The sequence below is a fragment of the Anomalospiza imberbis genome, chromosome 12 (assembly GCF_031753505.1).
Source record: "Anomalospiza imberbis isolate Cuckoo-Finch-1a 21T00152 chromosome 12, ASM3175350v1, whole genome shotgun sequence".
NCBI lineage: Eukaryota > Metazoa > Chordata > Aves > Passeriformes > Viduidae > Anomalospiza > Anomalospiza imberbis.
The window spans coordinates 14,156,814-14,172,287 of record NC_089692.1 but is presented as its reverse complement, the minus strand read 5'-3'; the positions used below and the strand labels follow the sequence as shown (position 1 = coordinate 14,172,287).

General features: G+C 58.3%; 1 protein-coding gene across 3 annotated transcripts in view; it reads left to right on the top strand.

The window, feature by feature from the left end:
• The first annotated feature begins 1,620 nt into the window (after positions 1–1,620).
• The window catches only part of RIPOR1 (RHO family interacting cell polarization regulator 1), a 31,483-nt gene continuing 17,629 nt past the window's right edge, over positions 1,621–15,474 (top strand). For 2 of the 3 annotated variants that reach the window (XM_068202944.1, XM_068202945.1), the window contains exon 1: positions 10,386–10,767. In XM_068202944.1, the coding sequence (XP_068059045.1) occupies positions 10,401–10,767 (367 nt within the window). In that variant the 5' untranslated portion in view covers positions 10,386–10,400. Of the gene's footprint in view, positions 1,806–2,555; positions 2,981–10,385; positions 10,768–15,474 lie in introns of those variants that run through there. The other variant, XM_068202947.1, reaches the window with a different exon arrangement.

Genomic DNA, 15,474 nt, shown 5'->3' with positions numbered 1-15,474 from the left:
CTTAGGGAACACAGTAGGAGACAGCTGGGACAAGCTCCGTCAGCCTGGGGCATCACCTGGGATGTGGTCAGGTCACCCGGGGCATGGGCAACCCTGTGTTCTGAAGGTGGTAGGAGGACAAGTGGGAAGCTCTGCAGGTGGAGTCCAGTCTGGCAGTGCTGGACACAGCTCCTGGGGAGAAGAACTAACCTCAGGGCACTGCTGGTCATTGAAGCACCTGCACCATCAGCCTGTAGGAATCCCAGTGCAGTGGTCTTCCCTTTGGGTGCTGGGAGAGCAGACCAATTGCTGTGCAGAGCCAAGTGGAAACAGGTCAGCTGATTCCATTTTTCAAGCCAACACAAGTCTAAGGCAGGATGACCCAGCTTGGACCTCTCTGCAACTGGGATTCACCTCTGGTGAGTGCTTTGTCTTTACAAGTGCAGCCAGGTGCTCTCCAGGAGCCCATCCTTCCGCCCTCTGAGACAAGGCTCATCCCAGGGAGCATATGCTGGAGCTAAACCACCAGGGACTGTGCCATCCATAGTAACTTGGAGGCCAGGCACCCCGAGAACCTTAAGGTGCTGCAGGGCACGTGTTCTTCAGGAAGCCTCAGTAAAAGGCCAGATGGGCAGGTCTCCCTGCTCAAATGCTTGCCAAGTGGTGTCGGCTTTTCCTTTGCACAAGTTCCGGGTGTTTGTGCTCATGGAGCTGATTATCTCCCTGTTTCCTCTCCTGCCTGATGTTTCCTGCCTCCCTCCCTCCCTTTTGCTGGTTTTGCCCTTTGTGTCAGGCTTATTTCCTGGCTCTGGGAAGTGTCAGACCTCAGTGTCCCCCCTGCCCACTGGGATGGGAGCACATAGCCCTGTGTCCTTTCACTGGGTGCACTACAGTGCCCCAGGAGACAGTTGAAATCCCAGCTCCCTCTGACCAGCGAGCTGCTCCCTGGGAGCACAGGCAGGTTTGGACAGAATAAGTGCGATTTAGGATCCATCTGCTTTTACCAGCTAATCCATCTCTGTTCTGAAGCTGGGGCACAGGTGCCAGCATTGGTTCCAGCACTGGGGAAAGCTGGACAACTCCTTGAGGACTCTACTCATCCTGAGGCTGCACAGGGTCATAGAAACGTGTCTGGGGACTTCCAGAGACCATGGGTGGGGACGCTGTCACCCAGAGCAGCTCAGACAGCCTTCCCCAGCCTCTCCAGAGCCACAGTAACATCTGGGGGCAAACATCTCTCTGCTCCAGGGAGCCCAGCAGCTCTCCAGGCTCCAGGGATTGACCTCAGTGGTGGGAAAGGCCCACATTTCCCAGGGTCTTCCAGCAGCTGCCTTATTCCAGACCAATAGCCACTGGCAAAGACTTGTTGCACCAGGAGCTGGAGTCAGGCAGGTCTGTGGGTTGGGGTAGGAGCAGTGAGGACATTGGGAGTCCTGACCTGACTTGCCAGGATCAGGGCAAGACCCATTTTGAGAGACACCCTCCCAGACCCGAGTGGGGCAAATGGCAGCAGGCAGAGCCTCCGTGAAAGGCAAAGGCTGCTACAGGAGGAGAGGGTCAAAAACCGGAAACGAAACGGAAAAGGGCTGCTCCTGTGACAGCCATGCAGCTGCGGAGGTGGAGCAGCGGGCAGGTCACAATCAGCCGCGCACGAGGAAGTGCTGGGACACCAGCCAGCCTGGCCAGGCTGCAGCAGCTCCAGGTGCAGCAGATCTTTGTTGAGAAGGACCAGGAGCAGAAGCAACCAGAACTGCAGGGACCTCAGCCAGGACCTGGAGATCCCCTTTTCAAGAGTCGTCTTCCAGCCAAAACTTTCTTCTGCCAAGGTGTGGGCACTGTCTGGGATGGGGAGGGTGGGGCATCAGGATGGTCGCTGTGGGGACCATGTGCTGGGTGGCACCGCGATCCTGGGGCTCTGAGGCTTGGGTGACCATTCCCAGAGCCCCCAGCAGTGGGAAACACTGATGCTGGGAAGGCTGGACTGCCTGGCAGTTTGGGGTTTGGGGGGTGCTGGGGTCCAGGGCTGCCGTCATAGCACAAGGACCCAACTTGTGTCCATGAGAAATGAGGCTCTGGAGGAGGAATGGCCTGGTCCCAGCAGCACCAGGGCTGCTGAGGAAGCCGAGTGGGACCAGCAGATAATGTGCTGAGGCTTCCTCCTGCACAGCTGCAGCTGCAGGGCTGGGGTTGCTCCATCGCTATCAGCCCCTGCAGAGCCCGTGCATCCCTTCTCCCCCCCTTATTATTGTTTGCCGGGAGGAAGCAGCTCACCCAAGTCCCACCTCTAGCTTTTAACCCACTGATGCCTGCCCTGATACTCTCCACTCCCATCAGCCAGAGCCGGGTAGGCTCCACATCTGCCCTGGGAACATGGTTTGGTACTGGGAGCTTGCTCCAGGCTTTACCTCCCTGGCAACCAGAAGCACCCCTTGACTCATATCCCCCAAGCCACGTTGTCTCCCACAGGTCTCTCACAACCTCTTTTGCAGAGGGCAGACACTGGCACTGCCACCTCTAAGGCCCTGAAAGCTTTAGATGCCTATGATTCCCTCCTTCCTCTCTCTTCCCCTTTTTAGCTGGTTGGATCCTGTCTTGTGCTTCCTCTGGAAGCCCCCTGGTCTGCTGGGGGGCACCATGGAGACAGCAGCTTTACCAGCTTCACACAGACTTAACCCAAATCCCTAATAAGGGGTTTGGAGGAAATCCATCTTGGGGAAGAAAACTGCAGCATTTCACCAGCTTCGTTTGACAGGCTGGGATTTAATCAAACCCTGGGATGTCCAGAAGTGCTCCCTGGGGAAGTGGAAATCAGACAGGACATCTCAGCAGCCTTCTCCAGATTGCCATCTTCTCGCACAACTGAGCTCTGCCAAATTGTCCCCACTTCTCAACTGGCGAGGGGACATCAGTGTCCCATCAGCGCAGGCTGGGCTGTGCCCTCCCTGGTGAGGACCACCGAGGGACATCTTTCCTGAGCATCTGTGTCCCTGCAGGAGCAGAGGTAGGTCAGCCACTGCTGAGCCTGATGGGGTGAGCAGAGATGCTCCCTGTCCCCTGTGAATACACCACAGATGTTGATGAGCCCATCACATGCCCTGGTTCCCCCTGTGCACCTCAATAATAAACCAGAGGTCTGCCTGCTCTGTGCCCCGGGGCCCTGACATTGCCACACCCATGGATCTTAAAAAAAACAAAAACAAAAACAAAAACGTTTGGGAGCACAGGAGGGTGCACCCATGGGTCACAGAGAGGTGCTCACCCTTCCTCCCACAGCTGGGCTCTGCCCATGCCTTTGCCCCCAGGGATGCCCACAAAAGGGATGATCCCTTGGCCACAGCACCCAGTCCTGCTCTGCAGGGTCCTGCCAGGGGTTTGGAGCAGGTCAGCTTCTCCCTGCCCATCCCATGGCACCAGCTGGGCCTGAATTTCCAGCTTTTGCAGAACAAGTTCCCGGGTGGCTGCACTTGGAGCTGGCACTGAGCTGAGATGCCAGTGTGCCTGTCCATTGCTGTGAGCATGCAGGTGGGCTGTGGGAATGGTGATGGGGTCCAATTGGGCATGCCATTGCCTGGGACAGGCTTCCTGCTGCTGTTTGCAGGACAGGAGTTGCTAGAGGGGTCATCTCCTCAGGCCCCAGAATGTCAGCACATAAATGTATCTGTTCCAGCTCTCGACCCAGAACTGCTGCCCTGGAGCATCTTCCCCCGCTTGCTGTCTCAAGGGAGTGGAGTTATAACCCTGTGATAACAAGGACAAGGATCCAAGCTCATTCTAATGAGTTCTCTCCCCCATGTCCCTCTCCTTGGAGCCAGGGAAGTGACGCTGGGGAGGAACTTGGCTCCTCTTGTTTGTTATTACAGGATAAAATTACCCTTTAAAGCAGAGCCAGTGCTGTCAGGGCTGCATACCATCCGGGAACATCGCTCCATCCAGCGGCTCCACACACTTCTGGTTATTGTGCTTGCATACAGCCAGCCCAGCCCTGGTCACAGCAAGGGGGATGCAGGTGGGGGGATCCAAAAAGGAGCTTCCAGGCTGTTTTCCCACCCTGGGATGTTTGGGAGCATAGGGAAAAGGCCTCTATCTGGAGAGGAGAGCTTTTCTGACTCTGGGATGTGTGGAAAAGATGAGCAGAAAGCAAGGGCTGGGAGCAGTGAAAGGGAAGGGGGAGCTGGATGTTGTTGGGCTGTTTTGGGGTTTCTCTTATCTCCTGGGATGCTCACTCTGGCTCAGCTGGGGATCCTCTGGATAGGGCAGCCTGCTGGTTGCCACTGTGTGCCGGCTGGGCAGTGGCGTGCAGCTGGCACCCATCTCAGCACCCCACAAGTCCAGTGGCAGCTTGGCATCTCCAGGCAATGTGCAGATGGGAAGAGGGCTGGCTTCTCCTTTGAGCTTCAGACTCTGTCCCTGGGGGTCCCAAATCCAGGGGACTCCTCTCTTCTGTGAGCTGAATCCCCAGGAGACACCCCAGCACCCCAAGGCTTTGCAAGACATGGGGTTTTCTTAGCAGCAGCCTGGCTATCCCACCCGCACCTCTGGAGGTGTCTGGGGGCTTGCTCAGGGTTTGAATGCCCCATGCTGAGCCATGACGTGCCTGTGGGGTGGAGGGGAAGGAAGCTGAGCCAGGGAGAGCTTCCTGGCAGGGAGCTGTAGCCTCCAGTGCCTTCCGTGCTGCCTCAGATGGCTCCGAGTGGGATGGAGAGCAGGCAGAGGGCTGCGCGAGCCCTTTCCAGCCTTTCCCAGCCTGGCATCCACCAGCTCTGAGCCGTTCAGAGGCAAACGCCAGCTGGGGCCCTGACACTGCCACCTCAGCGGGGTGTCAAGGGAAGCCTGACTCATCCCCAGTAGGAGAATCTGAGACTTGCACATGTAAACAGAGCTGGCCCTTGCATGCCAGGACATGTGACACATACAGGAGAGACCTGCTGGAGCCACAGCCTGGGGCTGGTGGCATTCACACATGTGCTAGAGGCATGAACAAGAGCTGGAATGGGCCCTGCTCAGGAGCATCACTTGGGTGGGGAGGATGTGGCAGGATCCCTGCTATCAGCATGTCCCCCCTCTGCTACCCCATCCCCACTGGCAGCTTTTAGCAGCTGGTTTTAGTCGTGGTCTTTCTGTTTGACTGCCACTGCTTTCCTCCAGGGACACCCTTCCTGGCACAAGTCCATTTGGGCCAACAGCTCAGGAGAGGTAGAATAGCTGCAGGATGACCGGGGCAATGGTGGCCTCACCACCTCTGGAAGTATTAAAAAAAACATATGGATGGGATATCTGGGGGATGTGGTTTAATAGTGGGCTTGACAGTGCAGGGTTAATGGACTTGGTGATATTAAAGGTTTTTTCCAACCTTAATTATTCTATGAGAGCAAAACTCCTGAGATGCCACCCCCACAGTACCAGCTTCAGAAGCAGAGTGCAGCTTGTGGTGTCAGGAGGTCTCCCTGCATGTTGTGCTGGGATGGAGAGAGCATGGAAATGCCAGTCTGGGAGTACAGAGGCTCTCCAAGTGCCTGTTCCATCTCAGGAGCAGGCACCACTCAGAAACCTCCCAGTTATTCAATGCACTCTCCAGCACGTGATTTCCCTTGGGTTTAGATGTGCCATGCTGTGGGCTCCAGGCTGGGAGAGCTGTAGGCCAGTGGGGAGAGGAGATATCACAGCCACTTCCTATCCTTGCTTACCCTGCACAGCCGGTTTCATTTCCTTAGTCCCCATCCCAGCATTTTCTTTGTTGTTTTCTTTGGAGGGGAGGGAGCTTTGCTGGAGGCTGGTGCTCACTGCAGTGAAGGAAGCACTTTCACACTCTGGGAGACCAGCGTGGACTGGTCTGTTCCCAGGTGGACTCACTCTGCTCTTGGGTGTAGCAGGCGCTGCTCACAGGGGGACAGGGATCCCACCTCAGCAGTGGAACAGATCAGGGTGTGTGTGAGATCACCTGCCCTGCTTGGGAGGACTATATTTACATGCATTTGCATACAGCTCTGCCAGATTTGCAGACTCAGCCCTGCCAAATCACCTCGTGCTCTGAATGGCCTTTTGCTCTCACATCATTACAGCACCAGCTTTGGGGCAATGTATTCCTACCTCAGCCAACTTGATTGGCCAAGCTTTGCTTCACCTGGTGCGATGTTGAATCCTCAAGGCTGCTGACACCTCAGCTGTGGTCCAGCTGTGCCACTGTCCAGCTGTGCCAGTTGCCCTGCCACTGGCTACGTCTGCTGGGCTGGGTTGGGCTGGTTTCTGGGCTTGCCCACAACCTCAGCCTTCCTGCTCAGTGTTGGACAACAGCAAGGGACTGTAGGAATATTGTGAATCATGGATACTTTTGGAGTGATCCTGTGGGTGTGTGCGTGAGCTGGTTCCTGCTGTGCTGAAGTAGGCATGGCTGCCTTCTTGCAGGAGGTGGAGTGGTCCCAGGGGATGTTCAGCATCCCGGGCTGAGCTGGGATAGCAGTTGGAGATGCTGCCAGCAGCTTTCCCGAGATGGAGAAGGGAGTCAGGAGTGGGGGACAGCTGGCTGGTAGCCAGAGGGTCTGGACCAGTGCTGTTCTGCATCTCCTTACCCTCCTCGCCTGTGCTGAAGCCGGACCTGATAAAGTCACAGTCTGGTGTCCTGCCTCTGCTGCAAAGCCCTGACCCGCATTCCAGATTTCTGGCCAGAACCTGAGAGAGCTGACCAGCACCCAGTGCTGGCCAACACCAAGTAGGTTTGTGGCCACTCCGGGGATATCCTATCTTCCCTTTTCCTGGCCCCGTGGGCAGGCAAAGTCCTGGGACGTGCAATTCTGCCCCATGGAAAAGGACAGGCTGGGTCAGGGCTGTGCCCCAGCCTGCTGCCGCTGTGAGTTGGCCCCGAGTGTGTTGGGGAAGGTTTTCCAGCAGAGCTCAGAGGACCTGCTGGCACAGCCTTTCTGTGCTGCTGGCCAGTTCCCGAGCATGGCCAGGGCTCCAGTGAGTCAGCTGGAGCAGCAGCTCGCATTGCTCATGCTGCATCAGCGCCGCCCTGACTCCCTTAGCTTTTTACCAGGGTGTGTTTTCCGAAAATGCGCAGCTGGAGGGATGCGGAGCTCAGTGCTGGGATGCTGGATGCTCATCTCCAAGGGATGGTGGCAGGGATGGTGGCAGGCTCTGTGGAGGTACCTCAGCTGCTCACAGGGGTGATGGCTGGGCTCTGAGTGTGCTGTGGCTGTCCCGGTGCAAGGCTTGGAGCCCCGGCCTGTGTGTGCCTTGCTCCAGCGCTGAGCAGGAATGCTGAGCACGCAGCAGCTCCAGCCTGGAGCCAAGGGCTGGCCTCCAGCCCTCGGGAGAGAGGGGAGAGGAAGACATGGCTCCAGGCCCAGCCTGCACTGAGAAGAGCAATTTGGGCAGAGACCCGCGGTGCGGGGCTCTGCCGACGGCTCAGACCTTTCTCTGCACCGCGGCAGGCGGCTGCAGGCAGCTGGCACGGCTGTTGCTGAAGCTGCCAGGAGGAAGGGAATGTGCTTGGAGTGGTCTCGGGTCACCAAGCTCTGGAAAGGTTTGATCCTGTGCTGGGAGGAGTTCATTAATGCCAGCATGTTCTCAGACAAAGTGCCCTTGGGCTCAGGGACTCTTTCCTGCACCAATGCCCAGCTTCCCAACCAGACTGCTGGGAAGGCTCCTTCAGTGACAGGAGTCCAGGAGTATCCATATCCATGCTGGGAGGGTTAGCCCAGGAGTATCTGTATCCATTATGAAAGGATTAAACCAGGAGTACCCATCCATATCCATGCTGGCAAGCTTAGCCCAGGGGTATCCATATCCATAAAGAAAGGGTTAAACCAAGATTATCTGCATCCATGCTGGGAAGGTTAACCCAGGACTATCCAAATCCATGCTGGGAGGTTTAACTCCTTCCTGCCAGCAGGCACCATACTTCCAAAAATCCAGGAGGAAGTTTTGGAGGGCAGGCAGGCCAAGGGTGCTGTCAGAACTCGGGCAGGAGCATGTCCTTGTTTTTGTTTGCCAAGCTGGTCTGTGCTGAGCAAGCTCCCAGAGCAGCCAGTGCGGTGTGCCAGCCCCGGCCTTGGCACAGGAGTGCTTGGCTCCACAACCCAGCCTGGCAGGGCAGGCAGGCGTGTGGCTGAGGGGAGGGTGCAGTCCCCTCTCCTGCTGTCTGCAGGGATACAGCTGCTCCCCAGCAGCAACCAGGAATAGGGCTTTAGCTCAGGATGGTGGTGCATAGGTAAGTGGAATGTGGTGGTGTGGGTCAGTCTACCTCCAGGCACCCCAAGTTTTTACTGAAAAGGTGGTCAAACCCTGGAACAGACTTCCTGGACAGGTGGTCGATGTCCCAAGCATGTCAGTGCTTAAGAGGCATTTGAACAGTGCCCCTAACAACATGCTTAAACTTTGTGTCAGACCTAAAGTGCTCAGGCAGTTGGCCCCAATAATCCTTGGATGTCACTTTCAACTGAAATTTTCGGTGGTGGCACCATGTACAGGTTGTGGGTGGGATCCAGCCCCCAACTTGATCCAGGTGGGATGCTGGATCAAGTGATGACAGAGTGGCACAGTGGTGCTGATCACACCAAGCACAAAGTGGGTCACCCTGGTGGTACAGGGACAGTGTGGCACTGGGACCTAGATTCAGAATGGATTGAGAGCAGCCCTGAGGAGAAGGGCTTGGGGGTGTTGGTTGTGCAAGAAGATCAACATGACCTGGCCATGTGCGCTGGCAGCCCAGAAAGCCAAACGTACTCTGGGGTCCATCCTCAGCAGAGTGGGCAACTGCCTGAGAGAGGAGATTCTGCCCCTCTGCTCTGCTCTGCTCTGCTCTGCTCTGGTGAGATTCTATCTGCAGCATTGCATCCAATCTGGGGCCCCAAAATAAGAAGGATGTGGACCTATTTGAGCAAGTCCAGAGGAGGCCACAAAGATGCTCAGAGGTCTGGAGCATCTCTGCTGTAGAGACAGGCTCAGGGAGTAGGGGCTGTTCAGCCTGGAGATGAGAAGGCTACAGGGAGACCTTGGAGTCCCTTCCAGTACCTAAAAGGGCTCCAAAAGACTTGAAGAGGGCCTTTAGACAAGAGCACAGAGTGCTAGGCCAAGGGAGGATGGCTTCCAAGTAAAAGAGGGTAGGATTAGACTGGATATTAGGAAGAAATTCTTGCCTGTGAGAGTGGGGAGGCCCTGGCACAGGTTGTACAGAGAAACTGTGGCTGCCCTGTTCCTGGAAGTGTTCAAGGCCAGGTTGGATGAGGTTTGGAGTAACCTGGTCTAGTGAAAGGAGTTCTTGCTCATGGCAGGGGGCTGGAACCAGGTGGTCTTTAAGGTCCCTCCCAACCCAAACCATTCTGGGATTCATCAACCACATGGCTTGGTGGATCCACCCTGGCAGCCTCTCCCTGCTGACCTTTGGGCTTGGCTTTTCCTTGGTGGCCTCAGGACCTCCTTTCCCCTCTCCCATCTTTGCATCATTTCTTCCGTGTAACCAGGCCAGCCTGGAGAACTGGGTTGGGAGCTGGGACACCCTGGTTCTCACCGAGCAACCTCGGCAGCAAATGCTTTGCTCCTTGGTGTGGCCCCAGGAGAGTGAGAGTGGTGCAATGATTTCCTTGTCACTGATATTGCCCTGCTCCACTGGGCTCCAAGACTTGATGATGGTCTAATTAGTGTTTCTGCCTCACAGGGCTGGCGGAAGCACTGCGCAGCCTTGTCCTTGCATGGAGGATGTCTCACCAGGGCTGCAAAAGGCTTCAGTTCCACTTAAAACTGGGTCGACTCGGTAGGATCTAGGGCAGGTAGGAGATGTGGCTTCCTCACCCCTCCACCTTCAGGGATGCTCAGAGGTGTCAGGGTTTAGAAAGTGGACCGGCAGTTGTGGAAGCAGCACCGTGTGACTGTGGCATCCCTCGGGTGACAGCCTGCATTTACACTGCGGCTGCCTGTGCCTCACTTGGGGAAGCTGGGAGTGCTCTTCTGCTGCTTCCCTAGGATGCTGGAAGCTGGTGGGATGGGGAATGTGGATCAGTGCCAATGCTCTGCTTCCCCAGAGTGCACTTTTTGATTGGCAGAGGTCCGAGCATGGGTCAGTTGGATGCAGGAGCTGGTGGGTGAAGGCAGGGTGGGGTGCTGGGTGTCACAGAGCTGGGAGCAAGGATGTTTGGGTGTTCCCTCTGCCACCGACTGACTGACTGCACAGCCTTGGTCATGTCACTTCACTGCTGGAATGTGAAACATGCCGGGGTCTGTCAGAGAGCACTGAAGCCTGGGAGGCTGTGGTGGCCCTTGTGGGGGGAGACGGGGGTGGTGAGGGAGGATGGCTCCAGCCATTGCTTCCCTGGCAAGAGGAGGCTGTGGGTGCTGTGTGCGGCAGGAAGGCCAACAGCCTGGGGCCGAGCAAGCTGGGCTGCCCCCACTCCCCTCGCCTCGGGGGAGGTGGGTTCCTGCTCCGGCTCATGGTGGGGCTCGTGGACCCTCGGGGAATGTTGATGGGCCAGCGGGTCTGGAACTCCCGCAGGGCCGTGGTGGCGGTGGCGGTGTTGGTGGTGGCGGTGCTGGCGATGGCGGTGTCGGCAGCGGTGTCGGTCGCCTCGGGGAGGGAGGTGCTCCCGTCCATGCAGCTGCCATTGGCGCTGGCTGGGCCGTGGTTTCCTGCCGAAATCACATGGCTCCCGCGTTTCCATGGAGAGAGCCGGGGTGGGCGCTGCCAAGAGCCTGCACGAACTCCCCGCTTGCTCCCGTCCATGGGAGTGGAACAAAGGGGATGCACCGAGCCAGGCCCGCTTTCGCCCCGCGCCTCGTCCCCCGCCTCTCCTGGGACATGTGAGTGCCACCCGCACCTCCGCACCCCGCGGTCACGGGAGGGTCGGGGGGAGCGGGGTTGGTGGCCTTAGCAGGGCTACACCCTTGGGGGGGCCACGTCGCCGCAAGCCACCGCCCGCCCGCGTCCCCTCTGCCGCCACCCGCGGTGGCGCCTCACGCCGCGCTGGGGTGTCCGGGCACGGCGGGAGGGTGGGGACGGGGACACGGACACGGGGCTCCGCTCCTCCGCCCCGCTGCGGTTCGGAGGGATCCTCCGCACTCCGGCCGGGACCGCGGCCGGAGACGCCCGGAGAAGGAGCCGCCTGACAGTGGGATATCAGGGCGAGCACCCCCAATGTCACGCCGTGCCCCCAGACCCTGTCTGGGATATATCAGCTTCTCCGGCCACTCTTTCGCTCCGGGGTTTGGAATGACGCTGGTGGCATGAACCGTGCCCTGCCCCGAATCCCTTGGGACTCCAGGCAGGGGTACGGGCAGGGGTACGGCGGGCGAAGGAGAAGCTGCCCGTGCCCATATAGGGCCGTGCCCGAGCGCCTGCGGGACGCCAGAGCCCTGGATCCCGCGGGAGAGGCTGCAGCCATCTCCCCCCATGCCAGCCCTGCGCCGGGCGGGAGCCGGTGGGCTCCCGAGGGACCTGGGCGCACCATGTCAGCTGGGTGCTGCCTCCTCCTCCCCTCCAGGGTGACGGGGGGGAGGAATGCTCGCAGGAATTAATGAGACAGATCTCGCTTTGTTGCTGGCCCGATCCTCCTGTCTCCCAGCCCTTCCCAGCCTGCCAAGAAGTGCTCGGGAAGGCCTCGCACCATTAACCCTTCCCCTGCCGCACCTCTGACCATCCCAGGGCATGCAAACAGCCTCAGTGGGTTTTACCCTTGCCACATTCCCAGAGGAGACTCCCGAGGCCACTGGGAAGTCCTGGGCATCCTATAAACCCCATGTCTCCCGTCTCTTGGCTGGTGGCCTCACTGCGTCCCCCGGGCAGGGCTGGGACGTGAGCCGCGCAAATGCAGGGCTTGTCACCAGCTTGTCATCAGTGGCGTTTCCTCCTCTCGGCTCGTGGGGGTCCCCAGTCCCTTGCCACAGTCCCCTGGGTCGAGAGGAGCTGTGGTGGCGTGGTGGTATCCCTGGCATGGTGGTGGCTGAGTCCCCATGTCATGATGGGGTTGAGCATGGAAATGGGGGCAGCAATGAACAGGCAGGGATGGGGGATATTGAGGGGAGCAGCTGAGAGGTGTTGGGGTGCAACCAGGGGATAAGTGATGATCTGCAGTGAGGACAGTGGTGAGGACAGGGATATCTCTTCCCAAGCCTTGCTGAGGCTCCTGGTCAGAGCTGCTGCTTTGCCCAGGAATCTGCTGGCTGAGTTGCAGCAGGGTTACCTGCGATGGGCATTGTCCAGTGTTGGCTGGACGGGAGGAGCTGGATGGGCATAGGGTGTCCCCCAGGAATGCCATCAGGCTGGGATCCAGAGAATGCCCGTGGCTGAGGCTCAGCGGATGCATTGGAGCTCCTGCCATGACACTGACCTAAAGGACAGGACCCTGGGAAACCCATGGCAGGCAGGGAGCAGCTGGCATTTGAGATCCCCAGGGCACAGTGAAGGCAGCCCAAGCCCTGGCTTTGCGTGGGCTGAGGCCAGTGCTGGGCTGGGACGAGCTCCCCGCCGCGTGCTTTGGGGTTATTTATAGGGCTGCCATTTATATCGCTTCTATTTCTGCTGCCGTGTGGGGACTCTGCGAGCAAGCGAGGGGGGAGTGCTCGAGTCTGCCACCGCCCCATGCCCAGCCCCTCCAGGAAGGGATGCTGCGACAGCATTAGGGCCAGCCTGGCTGGGGGTAGAGCCTGGCTTGGCACAAGGGCTGGTCCTTCTCCAGCCCTCAGGGCATCCACTTCTGGAAAAAAACTCTGCGTTGGGCTCCCAGGATTTTTTGGAGTTGGCTTTGCCAGTTTTAGCAGAAAGTAAAGTCAGAGAAGTCAGCTGTAGCACTGTGGTGGGGGTGACCACCTGCAGCTCTAGGACCAGCTGTCCCAGCCCAGGACAGGTCACTTGGTCACTTACTGTGCTTCTCCTTCAAGCCATGTGAAGACTGTCTGTCTTTGACAAAATTGTCATCTCCTGCCTTCTCCCAGGACTCCCCCATGGCCAAGAGCTTTATGGCCCCTCACCAGGCTGATTCCATCTCCACAAACCATTTTGGGCAGCCATGACTTTTGACACTGACTGAAGCTGGCCTATGCCCTTTCCTGTGAGGTTTCCAGCTGTGGTGACATTCCCAGCCACTCAAGGATGTCTGTGGCTGGGGACTACTTGTCCAAAACAGCCTGAAATAGCTTCATCACCTTGGCCTTTAGTGCTGGTGCCACCAAGGCAGCATCAGGTTGGGGCTGGTGGCTTCTCCAGGGGCTGGGTGGGCTCAGATTCAGTGCTGGTGGTCCCTGGGCCAGCAGGGAGAAGCTGGAGAATTTCCCTAGGACTCTGCTGGCAGGATGTGGGATCTATGGGAAGCTGGTCTTCTAGCCCATGCAGGGCAGGGAAGTGGGAATAACCTGCTGGATTTTTCTGCCTGTGCACAGACTGGCTGTGGCTGTATGTGTTGTCCAAGCATGGCTGCCCAGGGAGTGTTTGCATGTTCAGCTGTTGTGGTTGGGGTGGGGATGCCTGGGGCGGCTCCCCAGGCCTGGTACAAGGAAGGCATAAAGGGACACTGCCAAAAAGGGAGCACCTGGGGCATTACACCCACATCCCTGATGCAGAGGAGGGATTGAGGCAGCCACCCTGGCAGGTTGAGCTGAGCCAGAGTGGTGAATATGCAGGGAAACCTCCTGAGTTGAAGAGTCACATGGAGATGTCCCCTTTCTTGCACCCACTCCCTATTCCCAGCCAAGCCAGGAAGAGGGACTCATTTAACTCAATTACCACCCTGGCGCTGCTGGCGTGGCTTGTGCCCTTCCTCTGCCCTCCCTTGGCAAGGTGTCCTGAGCTGTCAAGCTGTGCCAAGTGCCATGCAGGGTGCTGTGAGGTGCTCAGAGGGCATGGCTGATGGGATGTGTCCTTCTCCGGTACTCTCTGCCACTTTTGGAATGCCAGATCCTGTCTCCTGCTTGCTCCTGGTGGTCTCCCTGGGGGTGATGCCCAGGATGGTGCCATGCCAGACACCTCACCCACGTATCAGCTGCCACACAGATCCCCTTGGGACTGCAGGCTACGGAGAGGCAGAGTCCCCACAAACAGCACAGCCTGGCTGTCACCCCTCTACGAGGGAAGCCTGGAAGTCCCTCACTCTGTGTGACACCGGGGAAAGCCCCTCCCGCAGCTGGGGCAGCTTTAGCGTGGCTTTCTCATTAACCTTTAATGAGAACAAACAAGCTGGCATGGCCAGCACTGCGGGCACGCTGCCTGGCCGTGTGCCGGGCACTGGCTCCGCACGGCTGCCAGCGCCGCGCAGGCTTTGCACAAGGATGGTCAGAGCCGGGGCGGTGCCGGCAGTGATGCCATTCCCTGGGGAGAAGCAGCACGGGGTGAAAAGCCGGGTGGTGGCCACTGCCCACAGCAGCCGCCAGGATGGGACTCTGCCTGTCGGTGGGGAGAGCCGGGGGGATGCGTCTTGTCCAGGCGAGGTAGGAGACATGATCTTCGTGCAGGTTCTGGAAGGCTGGGGTGGAGATGGGCTTTGCAGCGTGCCGGGTTGCTGGCTCCCCACGGCCCATGGCACTGGCATGGAGGCTGGTGGACACCTGGGATGGTTTTTCACTGGATGTTTCTCAGAGCCAGCCCAGCCTCACCAGCTCCAGCTGCTCTCCCAATGTGGCTGATGCTGTGCACACACCTGGGCACCCACCTGGGCACTGGGACCTAAGGGTGCCCTGGGTCACAGCACTCTCTGGTGACACTGCTGCAACCTCAGCTCTGCTGGCCTGACTGCGGCTGGCTCCAGAGCCGCATGTGGGTGCCCACAGTGGGGCAGCCATGCCACCATATGTGGGAGCCCCTGATGCTTGTCTTCTACAGGACCTCCAGGAAGGGGACCTGCTCTGGGCTGGGGAAGCAATCCCACAACAGGCTCACTATCTGGGGGTGGGGTTAACTTTATGGGAGGACCTCATATCTGCAAGGACCCCCAAGACTCTGTCCCAGTGTTTTTCCTCCTGAACCTGTCCTGACCTTGCTCTAAAATCAGCAGCAAACAGGAAAGGAGCCTGGGAGGGAGGTGTTTCTTCCTGCTCCACTGACGTGGTGAAAGGCAGCTGATCCCAGCCTGGACAGAGCTGGCTGCTCCAGCCTTTGTCTGACTTGGAGAGGGGTGCCAGTCTTGAGTATTCCCAGGACCAACACTGAAGCATGGTGGCATCTGTGCCACACAGTCTCCTGGTTGTTTAGGGCACCAAACGGGAGCTGTGGGCCTGAGAGGTGCTGCTGGCTGCTGGGATTGGCAAGGAGGGCAGGTGGGTCTGCCACACTGCACTGTGGGAGCTGGACCCCCATGGAAAGCAGGACAGACATTCCCACATGGGAATTGCACCCCAGCATCTTTGGAGAGCCCTGTGAGGAAGCCTGGGCTGAAGCGAGCATCCTCCAAGGCTTTGGATACTCAAGATACAAAGTAGGATCTTTTGAGCAAGGAAACCCTCTTCCCAGTGGCTCCTGGGTCTTGGAGGATGCCCACAGGCATGCCACGGGATTGCGTGCTGTGGGAAGCCTACAGCAAA